The 26,352-nt window shown below is 42.4% G+C and overlaps 1 protein-coding gene across 5 annotated transcripts in view; it reads left to right on the top strand.

The window, feature by feature from the left end:
* Window positions 1–9,675: 9,675 nt before the first annotated feature.
* The window catches only part of lama5 (laminin, alpha 5), a 152,950-nt gene continuing 136,273 nt past the window's right edge, over window positions 9,676–26,352 (top strand). For 3 of the 5 annotated variants that reach the window (XM_086046469.1, XM_086046442.1, XM_086046450.1), the window contains exons 1-2: window positions 9,677–10,110; window positions 22,123–22,275. In XM_086046469.1, coding sequence (XP_085902595.1) covers window positions 9,844–10,110; window positions 22,123–22,275 — 420 coding nt within the window. In that variant the 5' untranslated portion in view covers window positions 9,677–9,843. Of the gene's footprint in view, window positions 10,111–22,122; window positions 22,276–22,785; window positions 22,849–26,352 lie in introns of those variants that run through there. The other 2 variants (XM_086046434.1, XM_086046460.1) reach the window with 2 other exon arrangements.

Raw genomic sequence — 26,352 nt, 5'->3', positions numbered from 1 at the left:
GATCTCTGCCTTCTAAAATCCACAACCATCTTCTTGGTCTTAGCTGTATTCAACACCAGACCATTGTGTGTGCTCAATAGTGTGAAGTCAGAAATAAACCTCCTGTACTCCCACTCGTCACCCCTTCCACACAAGCCATCAGTCATATTGTGAGAGTACTTTTGGATGTGGTATAATGGTGACTTGTAGGCAAAGTCAGAATTGTACAGGGTCAAGAAGGAAGGCGACAACACTGTTCCCTGAGGGCCTCTGGTAATGGTCAACACAGTGCCAGAGACCACGCTTCCGAGCCTCGATACTGTGGCCTCTTTGTCAGGTAGTTGGTGATCTACCAAATGAAAGCTGCTTTCACCCTCAATTTCTCAAGTTTCAACCGCAGAATCTGAGGCTGGATGGCGTTAAAAACACTTGAGAAATCGAAAAAGATTAGCCTCACATAACCCCTTGTGCCATCCAGAAATGACAGGACCCTATGGACCGGCATGCCCCACTCCTATGTTTTCCCAATAGGTAAACTGTAGCGGATCCAGTGCTTGCTGCAACTGTCGTCCCAGGGGCCAGATAAGAAGCCTCTCAAGGGTCTCCATAATCGTCAAGGCCGCTGGTGTGTAATCCTTGACTCCGGACGGCCTTCCCTCCTTAGGCACCGGAATGATGCATGAGGTCTTCCATTTGCTTGGCACCTGCCCTGTCTGGATTCTCCGATTAAAGAGTGTGTACAGGGGAAAAGCCAGCTCCGCAACACACTCCTTCAAAAGCCTAGGTGCACTCTAAGAAAAATACAGTTGTTTTTACGGAAAAAAAAAAAAATAGCAGCTGTGGTTGCCAGTGTTGCCTGGTTTGCCTCGGTAGCTAGAGAGGCAACTGGGTATTTCTTGATGCCTCAACGTGTGGGGAAATGCTGTGGCAAGAATAGGAGAGACACACGTTGAGCTGCTGCATCTCAAAAGGAACATTTATTCTTCAACTCTTTGCCACCAGTGCCACTGCACCTCCTAGTGGCTGTGGAATAGCTTCCTAGAAACGAGAAACTATAGAATTTAAACTAGGGAAAATAAACTTAAATAAAAAATACATTTTAGGGGTCTCAGTTTTTATCTGCTTTAGAGAAGACATCTGATTTCAACTCTCTACACTCTCCCCCATTTAAAAGTCTCTTGACATTGTCTACTTTTTAGTGGAATACTTAGTGTATGCGTGTGAACCAGTTGGGGTAAGATGGTTGGAAAGGTATGATATAACGGAATGGTAAGAAGTTTTCAGGTGCCGTAAGTGGCTGGCTGTTCAAGAGGGCACTAGGGCAGTATGATGGTTGACCAAAAACGTTGTCTGGGAGTCTTGTTGTTGGTCTCCCTCTTCTCTGTGACCTCCTTACACCATCAATTTCTCCTCTATTTTCACCATCAATTTCATTCATTTGATCAGGCTCTCCTTCTGTAGGATTGTATGCCTCAACTCAAACCTCAAACCTCAACTCAACATCACTCTGTTTCATAGTTTCTTACCTGACAGGGGGATTGTACTCTCTGGTTGTTGCACGCAAAATTGACTGATTTTGAGGGTTCTGTTGTGGTACTGCAGGTTCCTGTTGCTGTAGATTTTGTTGAGGGATACCAGCATCTTGTGGTTGATGGTTAACAAGTTTGTAGCATGGGATTCTGCTCCGAAGGGCATGGCGGAAAGTGTACGCTTCTTCCTCATCAGAGCTATACATCAGAGTCCGATCGGTGTCTTTTTCAGGTTGTCTCTGTCTGTTCTGTCTTGTCTCTGTTTCGATTGGAAGGTCTTCCTCGAGAGGTAGGTCATTTATTGGGAGCAGGAGAGTTCTATGAAGTATGTGCATGACCTTGCTATCTTTTTCAGGCTGTAGTTTATAGACTGGCCCGTCTCCTAACCTCTCCACAATGCGATGTACGACTTTCTCCCAGTATGTGCGTACCTTTCCCGGGCCTCCTCTCTGTAAGAGATTTTTCACCAGGACCCGGTCCCCAGGTTGGAGAGCGACACCTCTGATGTGACCGTCATACTGTTTTCTTTCCTTTTGCTGAAGACTTTTGGCTATTGTCAGAAGCTATTTGGTAAGCAAGTCGCATCTTGTCTGCCCACTTTTGTGCAAAAGTTTGATGGTTGTGTATTTCATCGTCCTTTCCAGTGCTTAACAGTACGTCGATTGGTAACCTTGGCGCCATGCCATACAAGAGGAAGAATGGTGAAAATCCTGTAGCATCATGCCTCGTGCAGTTGTATGCGTGCACGATCTGAGGCAGATGATCCTTCCATTCACTTTTCTTTTCTTCTTGTAATGTGCGAAGCATTTGGAGAAGAGTACGATTCAGCCGCTCAACTGGATTGCACTGCGGATGGTATGGAGACGTACATGAGTGAGATATACCTGAGAGTTGTTGTAATCTTTGGAATAGGATGTTCTCAAACTCGCATCCTTGGTCATGATGCAATTTCTCTGGATGACCAAAACAAGGAATGATGTCCTAAAATATCTTTTCAGATGCTGTTTTTCCTGCTTTATTTCTCATTGGGTATGCCTGCGCAAAGTGCGTGAAATGATCGACAAGGACAAGAATGTATACATACCCTCCTTTGCTTGGCTCTAGGTGCAAGAAGTCAATAGACACCAACGCAAAGGGTATACAGAATTCTGTACAGAATTTTGACGTGCAGCCAAGGTGGTGATGTGTCCGGCTTGGTGGCCTCAGTGTAGCATCACTGCATTTTGCAGATGACGTGGCACTGTTGACTTCATCAAGAAGCGATCTTCAACTGTCACTGGAGCGGTTCGCAGTTGCATGTGAAGCAGTTGGGATGAAAATCATCAGCTCCAAATCTGAGACGCTGGTCCTCTGTCAGAAAAGGGTGGAGTCCCCTCTCCAGGTCGGGAATGAGATCCTACCTAAGTCCCCGTGACCCGATCCTGGATAAGCAGAAGCAAATGGATGGATGGATGGATGGATGATAGTGATACACTGCCGAGATGGGCTTCATTGAACGTACTGCTGAACAGTTGATTGAAAGCTCATTAGCTGGCAAAGTAACTATTCACACGCATGCACATACACTTCCGGGTGTATCGCTTGAAGGAACTCGCCTGCCTCCACATGACGCATGTACACTCCTCCACATTCCTACGTCACACATACTGAGTTCCCCATTCAAGTGAGAGAAAACACACACAACAATATTACAACATTTACTCTGTTCCAAATGCGATAGAGTAGTACTGTCACTATAGGCTGGCCAGGCCCCGATGGCCCACCCTGGGTGACGGGTGTGCACCTATGCACGACAAAAAGCCACAACTTGTACAAAATAGTTCTGCCTGAATGCTGACTTGCACTAAAATATTTGATTACACCCCTGTCCTAACGGTCCATTAGTTACCTATTCAAGCCATATCTGACTTCACCATCCTACTATTGGCCTACGAATCACTTCATGGCCGAGCTCCCTCTTATCTCTTTGACCTAATCATCCCTTACAGTCCTCACTGTCCCCTTCACTCTCAAGATGCCGGCTACCTCACTTTGGTTATCACCTATTTCTAAGTGTCTGAAATGTTCCATCCATCCTGTTGTTTGAAACCAGACTTTCAACTCTTCGCAAAACATTTTGACTTATGATGGTAATAATGTGAGGAGGCCTCAGTGAGTAGAGTTATTTCATGGTTATAGGCCTACTGTTTTGATTAGATACATTTAACTTTAGCATCAGGTCTGTCCCGCTGCTGGGGGGGCAGTCCATCCTGGAAAGCAGGATTGCTTGAACCTCTGTGTGAATTTACTTCATGTGGGGGTGTGGCCCTAGCGTTTCGTGGTGTGACTCTTGCATTTGAAATACAATACACACACATGTATCTTGTACTTATTACGAATGTTATAAATGTTATGGTTGTGATGCTCATGACTCTCACCTATGGTCATGAGCTGTGGGTCATGACCGAAAGAACAAGATCTTGGATACAAGCGTCCGAAATCAGTTTCCTTTGCAGGGTGTCCGTGCTCTCTTTTAGAGATAGGGTGCGGGCATCTGATTAGGATGCCTCCTGGACGCCTCCTTAGTGAGGTGTTTCGGGCATGTCCCACTGGCAGAAGACCCCGAGGACGACCCAGAACACGCTGGAGAGACTATGTCTCCCGCCTTGCCTGGCAACGCCTTGTCATCCCTCCGGAAGAGCTGGAAGATGTTGCTGGGGAGAGGGAAGTCTGGGCTTCCCTGCTGCCTCCGCGACCCGACCTCGGATAAGCGGAAGATAATGGATGGAGGGATGGATGATTGTGATGTTTACAAATTGTACTGACACTAACACTGTACTTATATTTTTCTTATGTTTACTCATTGTATTCTCTATTGCACTGTGCACCTATTTTCGTTCTGAGCGCAATTCTAGTGCAGGTGCAAGTGCAGTCTAACTGTGTGCACGGGTAGAGTTTTCTTTCTTTTGGTATTTTGCTAGACTTTGTGCCAGGAGAATTGGGGTAATGGGGAGCTTGCACCTTTGCACCGTTGGGGGATGGAAATAGTCTTTTGCTGGCCAATCCTAGTGGGATCCCTCATTTGCATCAAAATCAGGGTGGACAGAGCACAGTACGCTCAAGTACACCATGCATGACATTGCGGACACAGAAATAGACTCGCTGGGGTCCGTGCATGATATTGGCGGGTAAACTGCAAGCTCTCCCCTTGCTGGTGATGTAGTCATCATGCATACATGCGACATGGGCAATTGGAGATCGCCTTGCTCATTGCTTCCACTGTTTTAAATTGTGTATTTACTAATGTGGATATGTCTTAAAAGTTGTTTGTGTTTTTTCCTTTTCTTTCTCTGATTGTTTGCTTATAAAGCCCTTCTAGGGACGGGTATTGGAAATTAGCATTAGCTACAAATTCTGTGATGCTGTGCATTGGAGATTGTTTTTCATTCATCTATGTTGTGGCATCTGTCCCTATTCAAATAAACATGAAATGAAAAATAGTACTGCTGTCTATGTGTTTTTTTATATTTTTTATATTGTTAAGTGCATTGAGACACAACATTATCAAAACAAGTGATACTCCCTGCTCAACAATGCAATGTACTGTAGATCAAGTACAAACATACAATTACAGTAATGTAAAAATGTATGTGTTTACATGCTTATTGGCTCCATTTCCTCATCTTCATCTGCAGATCCACACACCTGGAAAGAGACCAAAAGGAACAGAGATGAAAAAGGGAGAATACTAAGGGTACAGATGAAAAGGAGTAGCGGTTAAGAGATGAAGAGAAGGCAGAGGTGACTGGATGTTTGGTTGAAGGAGACAAAGAGGACATGCATGGACTTGTAATCTGCTGTCACCCAGCCCAAGGCCCACAACACTTCAAAGACAATTCTCTGTGTGTATGTGTGTGCATGAGTTTGAATCTTATTAATCCAGAGCGGAAGAAGCTGGAGCATTCCAGGAATTCTGAAAGTTTTCGTCAGTCACTGTGTCCACTTATCTTACCCCACTCTGTGTGTGTGTGATTGCGTGCGTATGTGATAGTTATGTTATAGCAGCAGATTGTACACTCTGTTGTACACTAGTCGTTCAGGTTTTTAGCCAAAGATAAATTCTAGAACTTGAATTTCCAAGAGGCTTCACAGCAATGTTTCCTCTAAACTCAATGTGTGTGCAATCACACACTGCTCTCACCTCCTCAGTGCACAGCAAATGCATACAATACAGCAAAAAAAATAAAAAATAAACCTGAGCTGTTTTGCCATTTTGCATTTTCATATTCACCCCATACAAAGAAATCGAAATGCTTATTTGGTACATGTGGTTAATGGAGAAGTCTCGCGACCAAAGACACCCACTGCGTTAATTATACAAAGAAATCGAAATGCTTATATTTGGTACATGTGGTTAATGGAGAAATCTCGCGACCAAAGACACCCACTGCGTTAATTTGACCAAGTCTCGTGTCCTATACGCAGATTCTTTACAGTGTGAATTAATGTTGATGTACCACCATATAACATTACCCCTGCGAAAGGCTTGGTCCCTGTTAATTATATGACTACTGTTGTTATGCGGCCCTTGATGTAGTCAGTTGCTATGGCAATTCATTCTCACATTTATTATGCCATTGGCCTTTAGCCGCCTGTAACCCCTGTACTTTTTTTGACAAAATTTAAGTTTGTATAATGACCATTTTGTCCTACTTTTTTTAATCTGTTACAATGATATGACAGCTAGTAAGCTTACTAACATTGAGGACTACCACTCTATTTTGGTTGTAGATCATTTGATTTTTTTTGTCACATACCTACATCATGTAACTTATTACGATCTCAGGTTTTGGACAGGTGTGATAGAGGTTTAGCCACCGTGTGAATGTCTGATGTTGCTCACTGTGGTCCACGGAATGCTCAGGGAGTTTGTGTGAATGCTGAGACGCATGGCAAATTAGAGGGAACATTGCTTCACAGTGGTCTCCATGGTGCCTCAAGGGTTTTTGTTCCCATGATCCTCTTCTTCATTGACCGGGATCGAAAATGGCAGGAAGTGGATGAGTGCTGGGGTTGCTGTTTTCACAAAACAATGTAGTTACTTTACACTAGATGCTAGAAAAAAAACATCCCTTGCACAGCCAAGTTTTAGCATGAACTCTGCTCGAGAGCCTTCTGTTATACCAGCTCATTGACCTATGACTGCGTTTGTGCACGTGCGTGGGTGTTTGTGTGTGTGTGTGTGTGTGTGTGTGTGTGTGTTTGTGTGTAAGTGAGAAGGATGGATGAATATGGTGTAACTGAAAAACTGAAAAAAGAAAAAAAAGTGATTTAATATGTGGTTGATAGCGAAGAAAAGTGTACATGTTCTGCGATAAAAGGGTGGGATTAACTTGGGCATTTCCCCAACACAATCTCCATTGGCACCACTATTAAACAAACCCTTCCATGTCATTTGATCAAGGCAAAAGCTATTGATAAAATGGGGTAATTGGCTTGAAGGATCATTTTAGCCTTGTTGTCTAGCTCATGTGACTTGTCAGTTGAAAAGAAGAATGTTATGTGAGCTAAACTACTTGAAAGTGAGACTCAACAAGACCAAATTTACAGGTAAAATGATAAAAAAATAGATGATAGGTGAAAATTCAGATGTACCATAGTTAATCTAGTGGTGGGAGGCGAGAAGGCAAGAGAAGGCACTATAGGCACCCAAACACTCATCAAGGAGTCATGAAAAAAATTCAATATAAATTAGATATGAATATATCAAAATATTTAAAAAATGTAGCCTATATCTACATATTTCTAGGTTATCATAGGAAATATATAATGATTTTTATTAAATTTTTTATTTTTTTAATTGGGTAGTAGAAGTATTTGGGGCACATGATTCCTGTGCCCAGAGCTGAATGGGCTTAATGCATGCAACATTTAAGTCACATGTGAATTGCTTTTGAGTGCTGTGTGCTGGAATTACTAAAAGTTACCATTAATGACTTACAAATAACTACAAGTGCCACTCCTCAGAGAAAGCTTGAAAATCGTTTCAAGTGTAACGCCTTATCACACAGCTGCAATTTTGAAGTTAAGTTTGGTAACATTGGTTGTTAGCTTACTGCTAGGCTAATTAGGTGTTAGTCTGTGGGGCCATGTGGATTTATCATGTCATTTGATGACCCAGTAAAGGGCTGCGAGTCAAACCTTTATTCAATTGTTGGAAAAAATATATATTAATTTACTACCGTGGCTATTCACACACCGGAAATGTGCACATTATTTTGAAATATCGTATTTCTTTTTATAAATTAGCCCATCCGAGATGCCGTTAAGACGGCCATAACTGTCTTGACCAATGAGAAGCGCTGTACTATCTGCGATCGTGTCACACAGTAAAAATAAAATAGAATAAAAACTACAAAACATGCAATATAGCGGACTTGTAGACGGTGAAAATGTTGCAGAGCGACAAATAATATTGTGAGAAACGGTGCTATATGTGTATTTCACTTGAAAAGGTCTCCATTGTAGTGACATATAACAAGACATTAGTTCGTTTTATGTGTTCACTTCAGAGTTCGTCAGCGTTCGCTTAAGGTCGCAAATGTTCGCAAAACATTCGTCAACGGTTTTTGTGATTTTTCTTGTTGCAAGGGAATAACATGTTGCCTTCAAAAACACTAGCAATTGTTGGCTGTTTGTTTTTAAATTTTAATTAAATATTGTAATCAATCTTTGTGCCACTGCGTGGCATAACTTGCATATCATTAATACTTGCCAATATCAGGCATCTTTTTGAGTGTAATTATGTGTCATCTTCCAAACCGCTTATCCTGTACAGGGTTGCGGGGAGGTGCTGAAGCCTATCCCAGCCGACAATGGGCGAAAGGCAGACTACACCCCGAACTGGTCGCCTGCCAGTCGCAAGGCACACACACAGACACTGAGCGGGAACCGATCCCACGCTGCCCGCACACAACTCAGGCTTGTGTACCACTACACCAGTGACCCCTGTTTGTGTGTAAATAAACTGGAAAATCAAAATAAAGTTTATATATATATATATATATATATATATATATATATATATATATATATATATATATATATATATATATATATATATATATATACATATATATATATATATATATATATATATATATATATATATATATATATATATATCGACTGAGCAAATTTACTGCTCACACATGCGGGATTAGATGAAAAATATTGTTGCACTGTCTGAATTAAATAATTAAATGCCACCATTTAGGGGTGCTCAAGTCCGTTCCTCGAGAGCCCCCATCCAGCCCGTTTTAGATGTCTCCCTACTCCAACACATCTGATTCAAATAACCATGATCCTTAGCAGGCAAAGCTTGCTGATGAGCTGATCATTTGAATCAGGTGTGTTGGAGCAGGGAGATATCTAAAACATGCTGGATAAGGGTTCTTGAGGACCGAACTTGGGCACCCCTGCTTTTGCGGAACGGTGCTTACCAATGTGCAACATGTGCAACATCCATCCATCCATTATCTGTACCGCTTCTCCTCACAAGGGTCGCGGGGCGTGCTGGAGCCTATCCCAGCTGTCTTTGGGCAGTAGGCAGGGGACACCCTGAACTGGTTGCCAGCCAATCGCAGGGCACACAGAGACAAACATCCGCACTCACAATCACACCTAGGGCCAATTTAGAGTATCCAATCAACTTACCATGCATGTTTTTGGAATGTGGGAGGAAACCGGAGTGCCCGGAGAAAACCCACGCAGGCACGGGGAGAACATGCAAACTCCACACAGGGAGGCCGGAGCCGGGATCGAACCCGCGACCTCTGAACTGTGAGGCGGACGTGCTAACCAGTCGACCACCGTGCCGACATGTGCAACATTTGCACAAAAAGTATGTTTTTCAGAAGGTACTTAGGGCCCATTTAACTCCTTTTTTATCTGTATGTATGGACTGTATGTGTATATATATTTATACATGTATAATGCATAAGCATTTAAGTAAATATGTATACATGCGTTCATTGTTTATAAACATTATGAATGGATCTATAACTGGAACGGCAATCTAAGACAATTGCTCCCCCACCCCCCATAGGCCTCCTGCGCGTGCACGAGCGTGCAGGTAACGTGACCAAAAGTAGGAGGCTCACTTGAGAATGCTCGCGACCCCTTTTTGGCACGGACGGAGCAGGCGCACATACTCATCGGCCGCACACACACTCACACGAGCGTGCCGGTCGCATAGACGCGAGTACGTCGTCAACTTTTCCTCACTCGACTCCCTACCAGCAAGATAATCGTCCCGCTTAGGTCGCAATTTTTCTCAGCACAGGTGGTGTCCGTGATGGCGCCCGTCATGCGCCTCTCTTTACTGCCGTTACTTTGGGCCCTGGTGCTTGTGGTCTTGCTTCCGGTGTCCGCACAAGAGGCCCCGAGCGGCGGCGGCGTGAACGGCTTCAGCCTGCACCCGCCGTACTTCAACCTGGCCGAGGGCACCAAGATTACTGCCACTGCCACCTGCGGGGAAGACGAGGCTGGAAAGAGCGTGCCCGACCTCTACTGCAAGCTGGTCGGCGGACCAGTATCTGGAGACCCGGGACAGACCATCCAGGTGAGCCCGACCGACCCGAACTGACGAGTGGAAACTAACACTAGTCACACGTTTTATACCAGGGAAACAACTTTCACCTTGTTGTAGCACCCACAGCTGACAAGTTGTTTTGTACTGATTTAAATTGCTATGCTTCGATTACTGCATACAGGTGAAGGTGGGTCGAGTTATATTTAGTGCGGTTTTTATAGGGTATGTCCGAATAGCCACCATTATCCCCCAACCCTTAATTCACAATATAGTCCCACACGACATATTATGGCCCAATCCCAATACTTGCACTTCCACCCTTGTGCCCGTCCATTACACGTTCCAGTCGAGGGTGCGAATGTGTAGGCCGGGGTGTCAAGCTCATTTTTGTCGCGGGACACATCATAAATTTGGTGTCCCTCGGAGGGCTGCTACGACTGTGAACCCATATAAATGTAGGATCGCTTTATATGAACACATACACAACAAATTGATGGATAACAAGTGAAGATTATTTGGTTAATTGTTGTTTGTCACACATAAAACACCGTAGTTTTGACGTGTTCGATGGTCAAGTGAATCCTTAATATTTTGATGTCGTTTACAATAAAGTGTTCTGTTCATCGAGAATATCATCCTTGACTTGCACATGGAAACGGACAAGATTCTACAACAAGTTTTGAAATCAGAAGCCAGTAAATAGTTTGTTGAACTATTTTTCAATTTATTTGAAAGGAGGGATTGGTAACAAATGCTTGCAATATCTCATATGTGGTGTAAAAGTTGAAGAAAATTTGAAAGAAACATGTCAAGTGAACGCATGATTTGCCTTCATGCATGGGCCACATAAAATGATGTCGCTGGCCAGACCTGGCCTCCGGGCCTTGAGATTGACACCTGTGGTGTAGGGTATCACAATTATCCAAAGTGCTCTACTACCTCGCCCCTTTTGGGCCCATGTTCCATACTTCAGATGAGTCCATGGCCCCGCACATGAAGCATATTACCCACAATTCATTACGGGTTTGACCAGAATAGCGATTTTCGGTGGAATTCCTGTGAGCCCCCCCCCATCAACGCGAGGCGCGGGTCCGCGTGGTCCGTAGTCTGTAAATGGTTTGGGGTTGACAAGCCCTATGTCGGTGGGAATAATATTGTTAGATGTGCCACAACGGTCACCGTGAAGAGCAATTCTGTTGCACCACGAGCCATATGGATTCCGAGGAAAACTTGGCGACCGCGCAAGCACGCTAAAGAAAAGCTTAAACACGCACACACACTCAGAAAACAGTCGCCGAGTTGAACCAACAAATATAAACGCACGCACGCACACACAGTACGAGTACTTTAGTGAGCAAGTCAAACGTGACAGCCTAGATGTTCGATTAACATTCAGTTTACACGCTTGTAGTCCGCATCATTCATAACTAGCCTGTATTCCCAAGGTATGTTGTTGCACAAACTACGACGGCTTATTAGTGTGACGCCCGAACACACCCAAACATGAATAATATCACAAGTCTACATATCACAGCGATGAATGAGTGGGAAAATGAACTTTTCGGTTAATTGCAGTTTTGTTATTCAACTTTATTCTGAATACGGTGGCCAGTGTAATAGAATGGGTGTTGTCATGACGACGTCTTTTTTTTACGTCTTTTTTTCTCTCGCTGGGTGACACTTCGCCACACGTCACATAAATACATTTTTTCTCATTCTGATTGCTGTAGTAAACACCTTTTTTTTATTCTGATCCCTCTCTTAGTTGGCAGTGGTACACCAGTACTTACTGCAGCTCAAAATGTCACATCATTATGGAATAGCATAAATGACATAAATATTCTCAAAAATCAATGTAAGTAAGTAAGTAAGTAAGTAAGTAAGTCTATACATAATTATTTGTGCTTTATTGTTAAATATTATCATAGAATATCATTATCTTTTTTGCAGAAGCTGTATTTAGCAATTTAAAAGAGATGTTGCTCACAAACGCTGTCTATCCACAATTGGTCTGTGAAGCAAGCGCAGATTTAAAATATTTTTTTGTAGAATATCGTCAAATTATCGTTATCGATTTTTTTTGAAAAAATATTGAGATATTTTTTTTTTCCCATATCGCCCACCCTTACTCTGGTGGTTAGTTTAATTTGATACCACCTATGTTTAAGACCCACGCTAATCGCCAACAGGAGCGCATGACTGCCGAAGCCTATTCCTTTGTGAATGCTGTTATTATGTACAAAAACAGAATATTGTGATGTCTTGACGAACCAGTTTGTGCGTCTGAGTCCATATTTCAAGTAGGTCATATTCTGTCTGTAAAATGCAGCTTTCTTTTTCTTCTTTGGTATAGGCTTTTGTATTGCATTCTCACTGGGTTTTCCCCATTGCAAAGAAACAATGTATTGTACGTAGGTGGAACTTTTTACACCGACATTAACCGTTCGTTCTCCGAATTAAAAACAATGCTACATTTTAATAAATAACACACACTCTTTAAAGCGGAAGTCACCCCAAACATATTTTTTTAAGAATATGTTCTACTGTATGCAGGCCCACTAGTTGAAACACAGCATTCTGATTAATATTGTGTTTGTGGAATATGAGTTAAGCAACAAAATCCACCGATATTCTGCCATCTCTGATTTCGGCCATTTTGTCACTTCTGTCGACTGAAAATGACATCACAACTACTCAGGGCTCAGGTAACGGTCAATCACGGCTCAGCTTCAGAAAACAGGTCAGCCGTGATTGGTCGTTATCTGAGCCCTGAGGGTTCCGTAAACAAGCATTGTGGGTGATGGTGTCGTGGCATTAGCATTAGTAACACAGTCTGAAGTCCGGGCACATTCTCAAAACACTTAAAACGATGTCAATCTCCCTTTCATAGCAGCATGGCAATGATAAACGAGCATCTAAAAAGGAATCATGGAGTGACTGATGCCTGATTTCATTTCTCATTTTGGGACAATCGTTCGCATTCATGCTCTTGTCCGCTTCAGCCTGTGTAAGTGGAGAAGTGATCACCACGGTATTTTGGATTTTTGTCGAGGTGATCATTTTGTGGAGGAGATCACGTTTTATGTCAATAAATCCAAACAATTGTGCAGAATACTTTTATACTTTCACAGGTTGAAGTGGACAAGAGTAGTAATGTGCATTTGCATTTTGGTGACGATCGGTCAGACAACAGAACTGACAAAGCGAGCAATGTTGTGACGCTTGACTCCCCTCCCGAGACGTAGACCGCTGAGACCAAAAAAAATATCTAATCACCCTAATACCCTAATCACAACAAAAGCCCTTAAATCACTACAGAGTCTTTTGAGGGGTGTATTTTAGTACTGATGTCATTTTTACATGCAAACCTTTTATATATGTGCCAATGTTAAGCTCATCCAAGTGTCCCTTTAACGGTGACCTTTCAACAATGCACATTGCACATACTTGGCACACACGTATTTTGAAATAAACGCTGGACCCTATTTGAATGCTAACGGTCATTTTCATGTGAAGACATTCTCAACGACCAAAATAAATTATTTAAAAAATAAAATAAAAAAGTAATCCTTCCACTCTGTATGGAAGTACTTGGTCCTCTAAACATTTTTATACTTTTTTGAATAGGCAGAACAAATTGGAAGCTAATAAGACAACTCGCTAGCTTGATATAGTTTTGTGGCAGATTGTGCCATTGTATTGACAGCTGCCCGGTACATAAAAGGATACATTTTATATTGGATAGAATGGCATCTACTGACGTCTAGAATAGCTCATTTTCTTTATTTTTTCAACTCATTCACTGCCGTCGACAGGCAGCTACTGTATAAATATATCAACCAATTCTTTAATGCCTTGGGATCGACCAACACAACCTTGGCAATTGACGTAATAATAATAATAATAATAATAATACATTTTATTTGTATATCACTTTTCATATCACTCAAAGACGATTAACAACAAGAACAAGTGAACAAAATAAAACCTGCCATTAAAACAGAAACAGTTAAAACCAACAGAAGAAAAAATAGCAAAGATTAAGTGATGTTAAAAAGCATGGCGGAATAGGTGAGTCTTGAGGAGTGTTTTGAAGGATGTGAGGTCTGCGCAGTTACGAATGTGTTGCGGAAGGGAGTTCTAGAGGGTGGGGGCGGCAACAGAGAAGGCTCGGTCCCCCAAGGTTTTGTACTTGGTCGGGGGGATGGCAAGGAGGTTCGCATTTGAGGAGCGGAGGGTGCGGGAAGGAGTGTATGAGTGGAGAAGATCAGAGAGGTAGAAGGGGGCCTGGTTGTGAAGGGCTTTGTAGGTGAGTAGGAGGAGTTTAAATTGCATGCGGTGGAGAACGGGGAGCCAGTGGAGGTTTTTGAGGATGGGAGTGATATGATCACGGGAACGGGTGTGAGTGAGAAGGCGGGCGGCAGCATTCTGGATGTATTGTAATTTATGGAGGAGTTTGGAGCTTGTGCCGTAGAGGATGCTATTACAATAGTCAAGGCGGGAAGTGATGAAGGCATGGATAAGGGTCTGAGTGGCAGTGATGGAAAGTGAGGGGCGGAGACGAGAAATGTTCCTGAGGTGAAAGAAAGCGGTTTTGGTGATTTGGGTAATGTGTTGATCAAAAGAAAGATTATTGTCAAAGAGGATACCAAGGTTGCGGCAGTGAGAGGAGGCGGACAGGGTCGTGTTGTCAACAGTAAGGTTGAAGTTGGAGGCAGTTTGTGTGTGGGAGTTTGGGCCAATTATTAGCAGGTGGGATTTGCAGCAGTTGAGGAAAAGAAAGTTTGTTTGCATCCAGGATTTAATATCAGAAAGACAGTTGGACAGAGTGGAGTGGATAGTAGAGGTGATGGATTTAGTGGCAATGTACAATTGGACGTCATCGGCGTAGCAGTGAAAGCGGAGACCATGGTGACGGATAATTTGACCGAGGGGGAGAAGGTAGAGGATGAAGAGAAGAGGACCGAGCACAGAACCCTGGGGGACACCATGGGACAAGGGGGCAGTGGATGAGGAGCAATTGTTGATGTGGATGAATTGTCTCCTGTGTGTGCGGTAGGAGTAAAGCCAGGTGAGAACTTTGTCTGTGATGTTGACAGATTGCAGGTGAGAGAGTAGGATGGAGTGGTTGATGGTGTCAAAGGCGGCGGGGAGGTCGAGGAGGATGAGAATGGAGAGTTGGCCGGAGTCAGAGGAGAGGAGGAGGTTGTTGGTGATTTTGAGAAGGGCGGTTTCAGTGCTGTGTTGTGTGCGGAATCCAGATTGAAATTGTTCGAAGAGCAGGTTATTGTCGATGTTGGGCTTTGATTTGGGATGCGACGACAAGTTCTATAATTTTGGACAGGGAGGGGGATTGGAGATGGGTCGGAAGTTGCTCAGGATGTCAGGGTTGAGTCCGGATTTTTTGATGATAGGGGTAACAGCAGCAAGTTTGTGTGAGGAAGGAACAGAGGAAGAGTTGCGGGAGGAGTTAACTATGGTGGTGATGAGGTGAGAGATGGTGGCAAAGCAGTGCTTGATGAGGGATGATGGAATGGGATCCAGTATGCAGGTTGACGATTTCATTGTAGAGATGACTTTGGTGAGCTCGGCAGAGGAGACGGGTGTGAATTTGGAGAGGGGCAAAGTGGTAGGAGGGACAGAGGCAGGTAGGAAGAGAGGGGAGGAGGGAGCGGTGGTTAGTGAGGAGTAGACGATATCGACTTTTGTTTGACAGAAGCATAGAAATGAATTGCATTTTTCAGTGGTGAAAGAGGTAGAAATGTTATCACAGGGTTTGAGGAGTTTGTTGACGGTGGAGAAGAGTGCCTTTTGGTGATTGGAGTCGATGCGAATGAGGTTGGAGTAGTAGACAGAACGGGTGGAGTTGAAGGCTGTCTTGTATAGCTGAAGGGGATCAGTGCAGGCAATGTGATGGACCGTTAAACCTGATTTTTTGTAAAGTCTTTCAAGCTGGCGCTTGCGGGTTTTTAGTATGCGGAGTTCCGGGGTGAACCAGGGGGCAGAGTGAGTGAATGAAGAGTAATGGGCACCCCTGGCGTATAGAAAATATGACCGACACAATTGCATCATGGATCATGCTCTCAATTTGCCTGTCGATCTACGCTCTTACCCTGACCAATGGCTCACGAGCTGCAGGACCAAAGAACACAGTCCCTGATACAAGTGGTGCCTGGTGCAATACCAGGTAAGGTGAGAAGCTACATTATCCGGCAGGGGGCCAGAGTCAAGCCTCTGCTCCTCCGTATGACAGGAGCCAGATGAGGCGGCTCAGGTATTTTGTTAGTTTTGCCTCTCTGGTGAGGTGTTCTGGGCATGTCCCACTGGCAGGAGGTCCCGGTAACGACCCAGGAGACGCTGGAGAGACTATGTCTCCTGGCTGGCCTGGGAACGCATTGGGATCCCTCCGGGAGAGCTGGAAAATGTGGCTGGGGACAGGGAAGTCTCGGCTTCCCTGCTGAAGCTCCTGCCAACCTTGCATAAGCATAAGAGAATGGATGGATGGATTTAACCTGATGTGCCTCACAGAGGGACTTCCATCCTCTGTGCGACGACTGACGCGATGTGAACCAGCTCCGTGACACAGAATTGAAGCGCTTTTTTACATGAATCATGTTTCCGGGTTACAGACATGGCATTAAAGTGAAAAATAAATAAAGTTTCCAAAATTGGAGAAAGTGTTTTTCACAGGACAGCGACGATATATAATTATATATATATATACACATATATACACATATATATTCATATACACATATATATATATATATATATATTCATATATATATATATTCATATATATATATTCATATATATATATATATATATATATATTCATATATATATATATACACATATACATATATACATATATATATATATATTCATATATATATATACACATATATATATATACACACATATATATACACATATACACATATATCTATACATATATATATATATACATATATATACATATATATGTGTGTGTAAAAAAAAGATTATTAGTATTTTTTTCTACTGTAAGTAAATGGTAAATTTTTCAGAAAAAATAAATAAAAGCAAACCACTTGGGTGATATTCTAAGAAATTACACCAGAATAAAAAATACAATACTTTCTTCGCCCACAAGAGGTGGTTGTGAGTATAATTAGCGATAATACGTCTCAAATATCCTCTGTATATCCTCTGGTTCATATGAGATTGTCTTCGTGGTTGGGTCCATTATGTTATGTACCGCAGTTAAGGCTTGTTGTGTCTTAATGCGCCTCGCCAAGGCTTTGGTGGCCCTCGAGCCTCCCTCGTAATAGGTTTGTTTTACAAACCTTGCTTTCTTTTCCACCCCTTCCAAGAGAAAATCATTAATACTTTTCCTAGTTTCCTTGATTTGATCGAGTATTTACGAATCTGGCCTCTGCTCGTGCTGGCGTTCCAAACCTCTTAGCTTCATAGTCTGTTTCTTGTTTCTTAGCAAATACAGTGTACGATATTAGTCTCCCTCTGATAACCGCCTTCAGGGCCATAGAACTGTTGGGTCCACCTCTCCATTGTCATTTTCCTCTCTGTATTTTAGTATTTCTCCTTTCAATCCTCTAACTAGACTAGAATTTTCTTCTTCATGTTTAAATTAAGTTTTAGACTGCGTTATGGTTGGCCACATCAATCACCCCTTTCGTACATTCTCTTATCGTATGTACATCTCCTTTAGACATTAGGAAATAGTCAATTCTGGAGTACACAGCGTGAGCATCAGAGTAGTGAGTGTAGTCCCGATCCAATGGGTGCAATTCTCTCCAAACATCCAGTATGTCCAATATTGGCATCACTGTATTTATATATCTATTTATTTGTTTTTTGTTTTTCTTCTTACTTGTTGTGTCTATTTTATAATTCAACACCACATTGAAATCTCCCCCACATATCAATATCCCTTCAGCTTCCATAGTTATCAGATCAAATATTTTCTCATACAATACTTTTTCACTCTCTGGAGGCGCATACACATTGAGCAATGTCACTAATTGATTTTCTAGTTCCGCTTTAATCATGATATATCTTCCTTCCTTATCTCCAACTTCTTTCAGTACTTCAAACCTGACCTTATTGGAAATCAAAATCATAACACCCCTCTTGTGTGTTTGGCCCAAGGAACTGGAGAATGAGTTCCTGTAACCCCAATTTTTTACATTTTAGATGCTCCTCCTTTGATAAGTGTGTCTCTTGAAGAAATATAACATGTATTTTCTCTTTTCTAAACTTGGACAAGGCGTTATCTCTTTTTTTGTTGTTATTTAAACCATTAATATCAAGCGACACCACCAAGATGTCCACCAAGATTATCTTGCATTACTCGTATCCTTTGAAATGAATTCTGGCCCCTTCACTGTAATAAAATACTCACAAATAACAAGAACAACCCTTGCACATATACAAATACAAATACAAAAACCAAAACTAAACTTCCCGACAGGTGGACCTTACTTCTCTAGGTCCTGTCTCCCTGTTGGAGGGGAGTGGGGGATGGCCTTGAAAGTGAAAAGGCCCTTCCCCTAGTGGTTAGGGATACACCTGAAATAGGTCCACCCATCTTACTAGATAAGTGGGGTAATCATGGTAAAAAAAATTAGTTTCCCTTCAACTTGTACTTTCTTTTTCGGCAAGTCCTTCGAGTGGCAAGTGGTACTGGTCAGCGCCGCCGTTATCGTCACCTGCTGCTTTGTCTCAGAGTTCGTGCTCTTTCTGGTCTCCGGACATCGTTCTTTTCTTCTTTTCTTCAAACTTTTCTGTCCTCGCCCCCCACTCATTTCGAGTTGAGATATTTTCATAGTTTTGGGGGGAAATAATTATCAAATCGACTCAGGAGCTCTGCACTACGCTGCCATCTCGCTCTGCGCCGCCCCGGAAGTCCGTGCAGAACACTTTTGTACTTTCACAGGTTGAAGTGGACAAGAGTAGTTATGTGTATTTGCATTTTGGTGGCAATCGGTCGCCGTTTTAGACAACAGAACTGTCAAAGTGAGCAATATTACCACGCTTGCCTTCATCCCGTGACGTAGACCGCTGAGACCGAAAAAATAACATAAGCCATGCCCCAAAACGGGGCGGGGCAATATGTTGTAAATCTAATCACAAAAAAAGACCATAAATCACTCCAGAGTCTTTGGGGGGGGGGGGGGGGGGCACTTTAGTACTGATGTCATTTTTACATGCAAACCTATTATATAAGTGTGTTAGTGTTTTTTTAGCATATCAGCATGTTGGTGACTTGAACTTCACAGCTTGTTGGCACCATCTTTGGCATGTTAGCAGGTTAATAATTGCATTGATGCCTTCTTAGTTTGTGAGCTTGTTGACTTTTTAACATGTTGATCATGACATCTTCATGTAATGTCATCTTAGCATCATAGCATGTTAACATGCTTGACTTCTAAGAGTGTTATCATGTAGATGCCTTGATACAGTGGGTGTATTTAACATGTAGAAAGGTGAAGGCTTTTGCTCAGTCTGATGGGTTAATGATGAAGGCTGACAAGCTTCCCTCCCCACATTCCTCCTGGCGACTGACCCGTGTTGGCCATTTGAAGCGCGTTTGTCCGTGCTGCTCTGGCTGGATTATCCCAACTGGAGCCCCGCCTCCTCTGCTGGTTCTGTTGTGCCCTGGAAGCAGGATTGCAGCCAAGTTAGGTGTTGGTTCTGTCAGGTGGGGGATGGGGGTGACATAGTGTTGACTCTGCTGCCCCTGCAGGTGATTTGAAGAAGTGATGTTTCTCATGAGCTCAATCGGTGCACTTCACAGGAGCGTCATGCCACTTTGTTGGACACAACACACATATACCAGTGGCGCACACGCTCAACTCTCTCTCAACATTACTATTAGAGCACTTTATAAGATCGATCTTAAAACACCATGAATCAAACAAATGAATAAATATATATTTCCTAATAAATTTATACCGCAACAGATTCTTTCACATTGGCATTTGGAATATAGGAGAGAGTTGTTATTATTATTATTTGGGTTGACTTCCGCTTTAAAGAGAGCAGCATGTGGCTCTTTGCCCGGTTTCATGCGGTTCTCAAAGCCCTTTTCACTGTGAACTTGCAGCGCGCCGTTCACAGTCCTCCCTACTTACCATAGCTACACTTCAACGAGCCGTGGCCGTTTGTAGTCCAACATGTATTAATTACTATTATGACTAATAATAGTAAATCATAAGTAATAACACAGTGCAGTGTCATAGCGTTTGCTATCCATCCATCCATTTACTGAACCACTTATCCTCACTAGGGCCGCAAGTGTGCAAACAAATTGTCGTTAATTGTTGTCTGCGCATTACTGGACATTATAATCTGGTGATGAGACTTCACTTTGTGCCGCGATTAGCCTGAAATACAGTTACACTGAAGCATGGGAAATCTGAGCGTGTAGCCAGATTTCTCTCAATTTAACGATTTCCTGCTAGTTGTTGTTCCAGATCACTCATTTTTTGTGTTATGGATCTGACGTCGGAGGTAGAGAGGCTCGGCAGGTTGAGTTTCAGTGGTTATTATTTACTTTAGCATTGCCCATTGCCCATCTTGGAAAGAAGCAGATTTGATTTTGAAGCGTTTTACCTAGAGTATGACATTTTTTCAGGAATCCTGTGGGTCACAGGAATCCCGCGGGATTCCCATGTGATCAGAGTCAACTTTATCGTTGATCATGGGATTGGGAGGTGCAGGATACTGGAGTTCAGGAGCAGGATTATCCAGTAGGAAAAAAAAAATGCTGTAGATGCGTAGCCATTTTTAATGCACCTGGTCTCCGAAATGGGAACAGTACGGGAGTGGGAGTCATTATGAACGAGAGCAGGACAGGAGTGGAAGTCGTTTTCGCCGAGTGCAGGACGGGAGAGGATTTCATTTTATTTTTTACTATCGTCCGGGACTGGAATGGGATGGTATTTTTTCTGTGGGGGCGGGATGAGACAGGAGTGAAAATCCACTCCCGTGTCAACCCTCTAGTTTCAAACTTGGACTGTGTCGAAGTTTGCCGCTCAAAGTTTTCACTAGTGCTAGATTACATGGGGGTAAAACGGCTCTAGCTCGGTAAAGAGCTAGGGCGGAAATGAGCTGCAGTGAGTGCAGTGAAGCTTGCAGTTATTTTGTGACTTCTTGATCAATAAGGTTACGTCTTCCTTAAATGATGATGATGTCCTCTGTTTCGTGAATTCTGCCGATAATTGGCCCCTGGCAAGCAGTGCAGCCGAGAAGTGCTCGTCTGGGCTATCCGCTGTGGGATTGCTAGCTGCAAACAAAGCTATCTTATTAACAGCATGGGTCGACTGTTGGGTCTCTGGACGTTGTTTGACTATTTTGTGCTCTTCGAGTTGCTCATTTTGCAACATATAATCTCCAGTTCACCTAGTAATGCTAGTGTTGCCCAAGATTGGAAAGAAAATGGAGCGTGTTAGGAGCCTTCATATACGAATCAACGACATTGATTGTCGTTGGCTGTCTTTAGCTATCGATCAATGGTAAACTTGAAAGGAGATACGTGGTTGGTTGGCTTGAGCTGTTCATGCAGCGTCAGCGTGAGAAGTCCACATAGTTGACTGATATAGTTTTAATTTTCAGTATATCTTGAATGTTCAAATATCGATATCAATACGATAACGATATAGCGCCCATCCCTACAGGGAATGCTGCTGCCACTTTGACCCAACCCCGGATAAGCGAAGGAAGGAATGGATGGATGGATAAAGTTCAGCTTTAGCAAAATGTTTAAATGGTTTGATCTAGCTGAATACATTTTGCTGTGGAAGTTCAATGCTAAAGTTCAGTTTTAGCTATTGCTTAGCTAAGTTTAGTTATTGTGTTCATGTCCAATGGCAAAAGGTCCAAGTATTCTAAATCTGTCACATCAAACAAACAAGCAAACAATCAATCAAACTCGTTGAAAGTGACATCAAGATATTCATATTACATGGGGAAAAAAAGAAAAAAAAAAGGAAGGTACATCACATTGACAAAGCATATAAATGTCTTTTTTCCCCTCAGGGCCAGTACTGTGACATCTGTCGCCATGGCGACAGCGACCGCGCCCACCCCATCACAAATGCCATTGACGGCACCGAGCGATGGTGGCAGAGCCCACCACTGTCGCGCAGTACAGAATTCAACCAAGTCAACGTCACGCTGGAACTCGGACAGGTACTTCCGTTCCATAATTAGCCAAGTACGAATGTTCAGTCTGAGGTAAATGTTTATCCTCAGTTTTAGCAAAGCACTAAATATCAGTCTCAGCTAAATATTTACTTTTAGCGAAATGCTTAAGTTATTTTCTGGCTAAATAATTTGCGAAATGATCACTGTTAAAATCTCCTTTTGGGAGGTAACAAAGATGGTCCTCTAGATTTAAGATCTCTGAATGTTTTTCATTAATAAATGACAAATGTATAAGTAATGACTTTTAACATGGGTAAGTGCACTTTTAAAACGTCTTCTTCAAGGCAACCTGAAGGATGTTGGACATTTCAACATTTACTACTGATATGAAAGCATAACATGTGTTTCCGTTGGTTTTCTACAGTTTTTGTTCTCAACGCATCGCTATTACATCACACAGACAGGCACACACACACACACATCACACTGAAGTAAGCTTTTATGTTTTCGGGAATGTTCTTTGTGTGAACTCTCCTGCTTGGCTGGCCTCTTCATTTATTGCTGCTTTGTGTGTTTGTGTGTGCGCGCCACTAAAGACCCCCAACCAAAAGAAGGAATGTGAGTAAACCTGCCTCAACCTGCACACACAAGAAGGGGTGGAGCTTAAACACCCCGTGTGCATTAAGCACCTGAAAGGGATGGAGGCGGCGTATGAGGGTGTTGCGTAGACGCCAAACACTATTTGACACTCTGACCTTATGGTGGTGCTGTTCTCCTATGCTCGCAGATATTGTATGATGTCATGTTGCTCTGAGCAAAGACCCTGTTATACACAATGTATAGTGACTAGGGCTGTCAAACGATTGAATATTTTAATTGAGTTAATCACAGCTTAAAAAATAGTTGACCATAATTAATCACAATTCAAACTCCAAAATATGTCATATTTTTCTGGAAATTGTTGTTGGATTGGAAAGGTAAAAGACACAAGACGGATATATACATTCAACACACTGTTCATATGTAATGTATTTTTTTATTACAACAACAAATCCTCATGAGATGAAAATATATCCATCCATCCATCCATCCATCCATCCATTAACTTATCCTCACAAGGGTCGCGGGGCGTGCTGGAGCCTATCCCAGATGTCTTCGGGCAGTAGGCGGGGGACACCCTGAATTGGTTGCCAGCCAATCACAGGAGATGACAATATATTTTTTTTAAATTAAAATTATTTACATTCTGTAGTTGACAGTATTTTTATTTACTACCAAAACAAAATACGCAAAAGGGCATAAGAACAGTGACAGAAATATTTCAAATGTGTGCAAACAAAGTGTGTATGTGTGTTGGGGTGTGCGTGTGTGTGTAATGTACACATTTATATGTGGCCCTTGTATTATTCTTAGAGTTTATATTTTCCAAGTGGTCCCTGAAGTGCACACGAATGTGATTGGCTCGTATGTTATGCTGTGCTATGCTGTAGGTGGTATCAGCACGTCGTGTGTTCCTCCTTTAAACTGACTTTATGAACACAAAACAAGACAGCCCTCTTCTCTACTCATCCTCAATCGCTGAGGCAAACCAATTTATTCACATTTCTGAGATTTAAAGCTGCCCTCTTCTTTCAAAATGCTTCTTTATACTCCCGCGGGCGACATGCGTCCGCTCTGCTGCTCACTGTGCACTTCTGAGTGAGATTATGCATCGGCGGTTTCTGCACATGTGTTAAATGCATAAAATATTTTGACGCAATCAATTACATATTTAATTACTGCCCGATAACGCGGTAAATTTGACTGCACTAATTGTGACTACAAATTTAACGGAAAGGCAGATTAATTGAATTCAAATGAACATTGCGATGTAGTAGAAGAATATTATTTTCAAATATCAAACTGCGATGATTTTGGCGATAAAAAAAGAAAACATGACTACACCAATCTCTCTCTCTGTCACTCACTCACTTGCACTTCCTTTCGTGCACTCATCCAGTCATATCCACTCAACCGCTCAGCCAGTCGCAAAGCACTTTCAAGCCTTCACGCTACCGCTCGCATGCTCCCCATTCTCCAAATTGGCAATGGCGAGTTGAAATTGGGAGTTGAATATTTGCCATGCAGGCGAAGGGGCAATTTGGCTGATCACAATGGCCCAAGGGGAACCCGTCTCAAAAGTTGTTTTGGAGAAGAAATGTTTAAATGCAAATGTGGTCAAATCATTTCTTCACGATGCCAGCAACAAAGGTGATTGCTTGAATTGTAATCGCAACATTGCTTGTCAATTCAATGCTGAGAAGTGGTGTTGCATGGGATACCGGTACCAGTACCCTACCATGATTTTTTTGGCGTCAAAAACGGCTAGATACCATTTTTTTTAACACAGATATTTGATATAGATGGAATACTTTTCCATTCATGTTTAATGTACAGATTCAGTTGCTCAACAGTCCGGGGTCTCCGTTGTTGTATTTTGTGCGTATAATGCATGACATATTATGCAATGGGAGACAGGTCTGGACTGCCGGCAGGCCAGTCTACTACTCGCACTCTTTTACTACAAAGCCAAGCTGTTGTATCCAGGGTTCTAAATTAACACAATATGGGTTAAAAATATAGAGGGGTTTGCGGGTCTCAATGATCGTAGGAGCTAAGTTGTCTGGGGCTTTATGCCCCTGGCAGGGTCACCCATGGCATACAGGTCCTAGGTCCAGATCCAGACAAAGCATGACTCAAAAGACCCCTTCTGATGAGTAAAATTTATGGACCTCGTTTTCGCTTGCCCGGACGCGGGTCACAGGAGCAGAGCCATGACACAGTTTTCTGCTGCTGTGTCTACTGTATATAGTAATTTGTGTTTTAATGTATTGCTTTCACTTGTTATATTATTGCTATTTTGGTATTGTAAAGAGCTTTGTTCCAGCTACAGCTGTTATGAAATGCGCTATATAAATAAGTTGTATTGTATTGTATCAATGGTGGAAAAAGGTTTTGTAGGTGTCATCACAAACTACAGTTTTGTTTTAATGCATGTATTTAAAATGAATAATTCTCATCAAATAAATTGCTGGTGTCGGGCCAAATCCTCATAAGTCACATTTTGGTGAATTTTATATTTAAAAAAAAAAAAATCTGTGCTATTGGTCAGTCACGTGGGTGTTACTTACACATTATTGACCGAAATAACTAGTTGAAAATGGCTTTCAGTCTTTCACGACGCAATGCTAATGGTTGAACAAGCTTGCCATTTTTGGTCTCTCCTGAAAAGTGACTATTTTGGAGATACCAGGTTTTGGCCCGACACCAATGAAATAAACCTTCATTTATAAGTCCAATAGAGGGCTGCATCTTTAGTAACAGTTGGCATAGTTTGCTGCCCCGCAATGTTGTTTGCAGCCATGTGTACGCTCTGCCAGTCCGCTGCTCTTCTTTCTACCCATCTGAATTTTTGTGTACTAACTTAATGAGCTGTTGTCAAATGTTTGTTCATATTAACAAGTAAAAACAAGAACATTCTGTCTGTAAACACCACCGTGTTCCCATCAAGCGGATGCCATTTCATAAACGCATTGTGCTAGCTTGGTACTTCCTGTCATTGAAGCACTTTGAAGGTCAAACTTGTTGGTGCCACACAAAGTCATACTGTGGGAGTGTGTTGCGTGTGTGTACCATGGATCATAACTAGCATCAAATGAGTGTAAAAGAACAAGTTTATTTTATTATATTCAATTATTTGTAACAACTTTAGCGTGCATCACACAAGCCACACAAACAACGCAAAATGCCCTTGTGAGCCTCTGTCAGAGTTAAATGTTCTCTCTTCATGTGTGTGTGTGAGTGCGCTCTTCCTGTCTTTCTTTCATGGTGTGTAGTGGGCATGAAAGTGTACTGGAGGGGATGAGTTGAGAGCGGAGAAACACATTTGACCTTAATAGGACTTGTGTGTGTGCATGCTTGCATGCGTGCGAGAGCTCCACCGGATGCCAAGGTGCTTTTGGAAAAAGAAATCAAAGATGGATGATGGAAATGAAGAACAAATTAAGTTGAGGTTTTTTTTTGTTTGTTAGCATACTTAAATTTTCTTTTTCCATCTGTTTCACACTTGTTATGGGAAAAAAG

Source organism: Filicampus tigris, chromosome 1, assembly GCF_054856515.1.
Source record: "Filicampus tigris isolate MCC_2025a chromosome 1, RoL_Ftig_1.0, whole genome shotgun sequence".
NCBI lineage: Eukaryota > Metazoa > Chordata > Actinopteri > Syngnathiformes > Syngnathidae > Filicampus > Filicampus tigris.
The sequence above is the reverse complement of the archived record's forward strand: the minus strand, read 5'-3'. Positions and strand labels throughout refer to the sequence as shown.